General features: G+C 42.7%; 1 protein-coding gene across 1 annotated transcript; it reads left to right on the top strand.

Moving 5' to 3' along the window:
* The first annotated feature begins 5228 nt into the window (after window positions 1–5228).
* On the top strand, window positions 5229–7471 carry LOC130485050 (apovitellenin-1-like). The gene is made up of 3 exons (XM_056858166.1): window positions 5229–5289; window positions 6202–6364; window positions 7351–7471. Exons 1-3 carry the CDS (start codon window positions 5229–5231, stop codon window positions 7469–7471), a joined length of 345 nt encoding a protein of 114 aa, XP_056714144.1.
* Window positions 7472–7969: the final 498 nt, after the last annotated feature.

Raw genomic sequence — 7969 nt, 5'->3', positions numbered from 1 at the left:
AACAGGGAAGACTGTCATGCAAACTTCATAGGCTCTTCTGGTCCTGCAGTTGTCTTACTAAATGTGCCCATTTTGGCAGGGAGAGTTATCAGTGTGTGTAAAGTTTTCCCAGTTTGCAGCAACTGGACATGCCTTGTTCACTCCAGTCTCTTATCTATTTATAAGGGCCCTGAGAATGAATAGTCTCTCTTTGAGAAATGTCTGTGAGTATATTTGGAGACTTGGAACATGCACATACATCAAGTACTTGAAGGGCTGTCATTTAGAGGATGGTGCCAAGTTGTTTTCTGTTGCCCCAGAAGATCAGACCAGAATCAGCGGGTTGAAATTAAATCAAAAGAGTTTCTGCCTAGACACTAGGAAGAATTTTCTAACAGAGCGGTTCCTCAGTGGAACAGGCTTCCTCGGGAGGTGGTAAGCTCTCCTTCCCTGGAGGTTTTTAAGAAGAGGTTAGATGGCCATCTGTCAGCAATGCTGATTCTATGACCTTAAGCAGATGGTGAGAAGGAGGGCATCTTGGCCATCTTCTGGGCATGGAGTGGAGGTCACTGGGGGGAGGAGGTAGTTGTGAATTTCCTGCATTGTGCAGGGGGTTGGACTAGATGACCCTGGTGGTCCCTTCAACTCTATTATTCTATAACTCATTACTGGACTACTCACTACTTGGATCCATTGGAAAGAATTGGCCTGTGTCCTACCATTCCGCTAAGCAAAGTGTGGAGCCTTTCTCCAGACTTCAGTGACTCTTCCAATGGAGGAAGGCTCCTTGGGCTGAAGGAGCTCCAGTATGCTAGCCTTTGGGTCTAAGGTTCTCTGAAACCCATGTTCATCTATGGTGACTCATGCTGGTTCCCTTGGTGTTGCAACCAGAAGCTAAGCAGCCACTTCTCCCCTAGAGATCTGTAGTGAGAGTAATATTGGGGTCCAGTAGCTGGGAAGTGATTCTGTAATAAACACTTGTGATTCATAGGTGCCTCTGTGCTATAGCTAGGAAAGAACTGCCAGTTCCAGCAATACCTTTTCACCTGGGTGTGCCAAGTATTGCAACTCGAGAGAGAAACTCGAGGCTACTGTGTATTTGAATTTGACTGATTCAGATAGCCTGAATCCTGATCGAAGTAGTCTGGTTGCATAAGCTTTGCAAGTGATGTTTTCATAACCATTTACTGAATAAATTATATAAATTGTCTTGATTATTAAGCATGATCGAGAACACCAAATGAACACCTGGAATGGCTTGTATTGTAATGTGTTGTTGCAACACGATTAAGAACGAAGGGCTTGTGTCCTGTGAAGGGGTGCCACACACAGAAGGGGGGTGGTTTTTACTGATACTTCCTTTCCGCTGACTCCCCCTTCATGTTGTTCCTGGGGGGGGGGGGACACCTTTCCCTCCAGGAGCAGAAATTTCAGAGAATATTTTGGGCTGCAGCAGGAAGGGGAGTAGCTGGGAATGCCTGCTCTATGGATAGAAATCTCCAGTGGATCCAAGGATCACTTATCTTTTGATGGCTGGCAACTGGATATGTGAATGGACTTGGAAAAGAGTTAAATTTGGTCTGCGAATTATATAACATCGCAGCAGTACTCTTAGATCATTCATATATGCAATTCTTCACTTTCTTTTGCAGTCCTGATGTATTTACGTGTCAACTAGTTTTTTAATTTGTTTTGTCATTAAAGCCCCCCCTTTTTTTTTACCAAATGGTGAGGCAATTGAAGAATGCCCATTTCTCTTACTTGCAAATATGGATGGCAGACCTATGAAAATTGAATATTATCTTTGTTGCACAATCCTATTTTATGTTTTTTATTAGACGTGGTAAATGCTACATTGGTGCCGAGGGCAGAAAGATGTATAAATTTTGTAAATAAAATAATTGCATTTATGTTGGCATTGCCAGTATTGGTGCCATAGAGTGTAAAAAGTATCTTTTTCTACTCAGTTTAAATTTCAGCATTGGTTCCTTGTGTGAACCTCACAGTATCCCTAGATATTGGTTTTTGAAATGTAATTGAATCTTCACAGTGCAGACTGAGATATGAACAAATATTGCTAGAGACTGTCAAAGTTGTCTAATTAAAAATTGAGATCACCCAGCCTTATTTTTGTACCTATGTCTTCTTTTTTATTTCTTTTTGACTGAGAAAATCTAGCCTGGTTCCTATTATGCAGGAACAAGAGCTGATCTTTCCATCACTCGTCAGGGGCAATATCTAAATGCAGCTGGGCTGTTGGGGACAAGCAAATGGAGATGGCCCTTCAAGGCCTGTTTGAGCATCCAGAGCCTGTGCTGGACATAGAAATCTGAACTGGCTGGACTTCTGAATAATCAGAGAGAGACTGAGAGACACTGTCCTTCAGTGTTACTCCTCTGAAGATGCCTGCCACAGCTGCTGGCGAAACGTCAGGAAAGAAAATACCAAGACCACGGTCACACAGCCCGGATAACCTACAAGAACTTCTGCATAATCCTTTAAGGTGTGTAATGCAGGTTCAGTAACTTTGATAATGATATTCTAATCGTCTAGACATTTGGTTTTTCCCTCCTGTCAAACAAGAGTAGCTTTTTGCCATTTTTAATTAGCCTCACACAACAAAGCACGCCTCTGGAATTGTAGAGAAAATATTGGTATGCTTAAGAAGGTGTGACTCTCAGGAGAAGATAATGTGCTGCTTCCTCCAGCATACAGCAGAGCTGAACTAAGTTTCTAGCCGTGTATTCCCGAGAGGAATGTCTGTGCCGGTCATAGCAGGCAGCGCAGCCTCCAAAGGAGGTTTTGGCCCCGCCGAAACTCCTTGCAGCATTAAAAATCTGTGCAACCCCTCATAGTGTTGCACAGGAGATTCGCCACCTAAAAAGGTGGCATATCTCGCCAAATAAATAAGGGGCCTTCCCAGCCCGAAAGGACTTTGGACGCTGCCGAAAGGCGGCTCCTCCCCCAGCCCAACACCGGGACACCCTGGGAATGCCTCCTAGGATGCCGGAACGCCCCAGGAACACCTCCCAAGACGCAGGCACAGGCTTTGACAGTGGTGGGATGCCGGCAGAAGGCCCCATTGGCATCCCAGGGTGGTGCTGCCACGGCAGCAACCGGCATCCGGGCCTTCCCGCCTGCGTTCAGGCAACTTACGCTGGCATAAGTTGCCAGGACGCTGGCGCAGTGCCTTCCTGGCCTCCTAGGGGTTTTCGCCCTTAGATCTCAGGAATGCGCTGTAGGTCTAGATTAATTCCTCAGGAGGTTATATGAAACCGTACTAAGCAAATGGCAATTAGCAAACTGTGGCTCCACTTGCACAACTTGTAATGTTTAAAATCTCCATTCCTGTTTGCTTTGAACGAGCATGAGTATCAAACACTGGCCAAAGCGCATGAAGGGGTAATGAATTTGCGTCCGGTGATCATCAGGTTTGTTATCTGGGGCTCGACAGTTCCTTGCCGTCGCTGATCAGCTGACTCACTTCTATTAGGAAAGAAAATGTAGAGCAAACAGACCTTCGACCTCTTAGTTGTCTCTATATCTTGTCTGCAAGACAGCTGGAGTTTCAGAATCAAAGCTACACCAGCCACAACTAGAGAGGTAAGTGAGAAAATCTCAATTTGAATAGGATGTATCAAGTAACGAGGTGCTGGCAAGGGGCATCTTTGAACTGACTGAGGAGTTGAGTGCTCCATTTACTCAAATGCCCTCCAAGATTTGCTTCACAGTGTTTGAGAGCTGCAATTGTAAAAACCACCCACAGTGTCCTTTATTGAGTATCTTCTGGGTCTGTTTCCAAAAGAGAACAGAATGAAAGCCAAAGAGAACCAGTTTGCCTTAACAGTGTCCACTAGGCTAGGGGATATTTTGTCAAATGTTAATATCGTAAAACGTGGAGTTTTATTCTCTTTCAAAATGTATCTGATGTTTTCTAGTACAATTTAACCTCAGACCCAAAGAGGCACAGTAAATATAGTCAGCCAAAATCGACAAAGATTGTAGGTAGCCACAGACAAATTGTAAAACAGTGGCTGGTATGATGTGACTGGTTTAATTCATGATGTGTCCCAACATGCATATAGTGTTGATGTCACATTTATCTTGTGGCGGGGCTGTGATGTTCTATAAGCATTTGGATTCCTTCACCTTTTTTGGTAGAAGTTGGGAAGTCAATGAAGACTTTATTTATTTGCACTTCATATATTCTCTGCCTTTCTCCCCAGTGAGAGCCCGTAGCAGCTTACATCGTCCTCCGTTTTATCCTCCCAACAACCATGTGGAGTAGATTAGGCTGACTGTGTGACTGACCCAACGTCACACAGTGAGTTTCTATAGCAGAGTGAAGGTTTGAACCTGGGCCTCTCAGGTCCTGCTCCACCACACCGGCTCTCAATTTTGAAAACTATAGGCATACCTCACTTCATTGTGCTTTTGTTTATTGCTCTTCACAGATATTGCATTTTTTACAAATTGAAGGTTTGTGGTAACCCTGCATTGAACAAGACTATCGGCACCATTTTTCCAACAGCGTGTGCTCACGTTGTGTCTCTGTGTCACATTAGCAATAAAGTATTTTTAATTAAGGTGTGTACATTGTTCTTTAGACATAATACTACGGCACACAATAGACTACAGTATAGGGTAAACATAACTTTTATATGCACTGGGAAACCAAAAGAATTGTGTGACTTGCTTTATTGCGGTGGTCTTGAACGGATATCCACAATATCTCCGAGGTATGCCTGTACTTGAAAATCTGTTATGTTTAAAGTCTGGAAGCGTTCTGTGTGTCCTACACTTCTATTTCTAAGTGTAGTTTTTCAGAGCATCTAAACTTAGTATGCTCTAGCAAAGACGTCAAATATAGTATCAAAGCATCCCTCCTCCATCCCTCATGACGTATTAGCCAAGCAGGTCTGTTTGGGAGATATGTCCCAGTACTGGGTACTGTTTTGTTACCACTCACAACTGATGTGCACAGCTAAAAACAGATTTTGTATCTACTAAATAGAAACAGTTGAAAAGGAAGAACAAAAAGTATACTTGCCAGATTTAGTACCTTGGGGTAGGTATGGGATGTGTGCATGCCTATCGGTCTATACCAACATGGTGTTTACACGAGTTTTACACTCTCTCCTTGCAGGACTTAAGAAACTGTACCATCAAAGTACATGAGTTTTACCCTTTCTTCTTGCAGGATTTAAGAAACTGTACCATCAAAGTACATTGAGGTTGTGTTATAAATCATGTTTCAGTCTAAAGCAGTAGCTGTCTGTCTGATTCTTCTCCTTGGCAGTACACTAACTGGTAAGATCCAAGATCCTTAAGGCTAGCTTCAGATATACTTTGCTTGCTAAGCATATGTTCACCCTCACTAAAGTTAGATCCCAGCATTAACACTGGAATGTCCAGTTTGCTGTCATTGCCGTTCCTGGTTACTGATAAACTAGTCCCTGGGCTTGACCTAGGAGCATTAGTATTCTGCAAATATTCTATTGACCCTGGGGATTATGTTTGTGGTTAAGGCCATCAAATGTTTAAGATTTTTTGAAATCAAAATTTTCAGCATAGTATCTGATTTAAAATAAAATTTAATGCACTAAAGAACCTTAGCAAGAGAGCCATTTTATGAATCCTGGTGCATTTACAGGCACCACATAATTTGAGGTCCTAATCTGTAGTGTACTTAGTTTGTGCATAAATCCTGTTTTGCTAAATTCTACACATTGCATTTGGTGCTGCAAAGGGACATTTGCCCGGATCTATGAACACCAAACTGCTTCCTAATGTAGAGTTATAGCAGTTTGCTAGTGATGCAGGGGGGTAAATCATTCTCTCATCCCATACTGTGATTAGGCTTGCCATATTCCCAACCCCTGCACTCAAGAAGTTAAGGAGCGGGAGAAAATATGGCCCTGCAATGGCCTCTGTGGTGCTCTAGGAAATTTCAGTATGGCTCTATGGTCTTTACCATATAGATCAGGAGAAATTCCTAGAGCCTCACCTGGAAGTGATAATTGCATCCTCCCCGGGGCACCATCCTCATACTCTCCCAGCATTTGCTGAGGCACTGCTGGCAACTGTAACTGTGACAGATCGTAACAAGGCTGTGTGTCTGGGATGCTACTGGAGTACTTGGGAAATATTTGCATCCTCTTGTAAGCTGAATTGTAGAAGACAATATTTGTTTTACTTTTATTTTTCCTTTGTCATCTCCAGAAGCTGGTGCTAAGGCCATCTCAAAGAGGCATGTCCGTCGTGACTGGCTGATCTTGCCCGATGCAATTGCATTTTATGTGTATAAGGCTGTGGACAAAATGTCCCCCCAAACTGCAGAGTTGTTGGCAAAAGCTGTCCAGACTCCATTCATTCTTGATACAAGGTATGTTGACAACAGGCATTTTATCCTTTTTGGAACCTCTGAAAGGTCAGGGATCAGGGATTACAGGGATAATGAGGATGTGAGTTGTGTTTCACAGTACCAATGTGTATATTTGGGATACATTTCTTAAGGTAATAAGGCAAAGTCTCTGTGCTGAATTTGATTGGGGAAAAATGTTTGTGATAACCTCTGTCTCCACCACTGTGCTTCCCTTGCCTAAGAATATTAGGGAAATCAGATGCCTATCATTTTTTGAGAGGGCAGCTGTCTAGTTCTTACCAGACACAATCTGCTATTTTGACTTCTATGTTCTATTTCCTTAGAATAAATGAATGCTGCTTAGTAATTAGCAGCTGTGTCAAACAATAATGGAAGCAGGTAGCTGACAGACTGTGTCTTACTCAGTTTTCCACTGGAGAAAAAAGGCACCTTTTGACCACTTAAATGGCTACTGCTGCAGATTGTGGGACCCACGTGGACAAAAAGCCACACAGTATTTTCAGTTAGGAAGGGAATAGGAAAAGGTAAAGCAAAAAAAGCTAGTGTTTGTTAGTCTGAAGGCATTTCCAAAATTTAACTATATTGGGCCTTGAATATTTTAATAAATGGTTTATAAATAGGTTATTTATACTAATAGAGTTGCCAACCTCCAGGTACTAGCTGGAGATCTCCTGCTATTACAACTGCTCTCCAGCTGGTAGAGTTCACCTAGAGAAAATGGTTGCTTTGGCCACTGGACTCTATGGCATTGAAGCCAAGTAATAAAACATAATATTTACTTGCACCGTTGGCCTTGGCCTTATTTTTTAACTCTAGGTTTTTCCACATACATGTCTGTCTTCCTAAGAAGATAATATAGAGGGCAATTTCAGATCTCTGTAACTATCCTGCTGCTTTATGAACAACTAGTAACATCAATGTATGCAACAATTCCTTCCTGAAAATTAATGTATTTTGTCTCCTAACACATTAACATGTTCCTACAGGAACTACCTGATAAAGGCCACAGCTCAAATCACTGTGCAAGCTGAAGAAGCATGGGCAAAAGTGACGGAGAAAGTATCTGGCTTCTGGCAACAGCAGGAGAAAGGCCCAGCCCAGCCATAGGCCAGATCAAGGTTGGGGCTGTCTTCTGTCCTACGTATTCTTCTTGAGAAATCAGTTGGGTGAACTTCTTGATCATGCCACTGGAGGGAGAGAACAACTCAGCTTCAGAACAATTCCAAAAAGTCTTGTTAAATCGTCCCATAAAAGGGCAATACGTATAGTGAGGGACGCTTCACATATGATGTTTTCCCTACAAAAGGCTTGCATGACATGTCATGCATGTGTTTGTTTTTGTAGTCCAATCTGTGCATTCACAGCAAAATACACTTTGCTTGCTTCTTCGGAGATGATGACATGCATGGTTTTTCCCGCAGCGAGAGATGAGTTCCACGTACATATGAAGCAGCCATTAGGAGCTACTAGCTTCAACAGGGAATTGTGCAGGGTATAAGCTTTCATGATTCAAAGCTCATTGTGTCAGGTATAAATGAGAATGAAGATCCATCAGCCCTTATATCCAGGTCAGAAGGCAGGAGGGGTATTAGAAAGAAGGGTCAA

Source organism: Euleptes europaea, chromosome 12, assembly GCF_029931775.1.
Source record: "Euleptes europaea isolate rEulEur1 chromosome 12, rEulEur1.hap1, whole genome shotgun sequence".
NCBI lineage: Eukaryota > Metazoa > Chordata > Lepidosauria > Squamata > Sphaerodactylidae > Euleptes > Euleptes europaea.
This window is presented reverse-complemented; position numbering and strand designations above follow the sequence as displayed.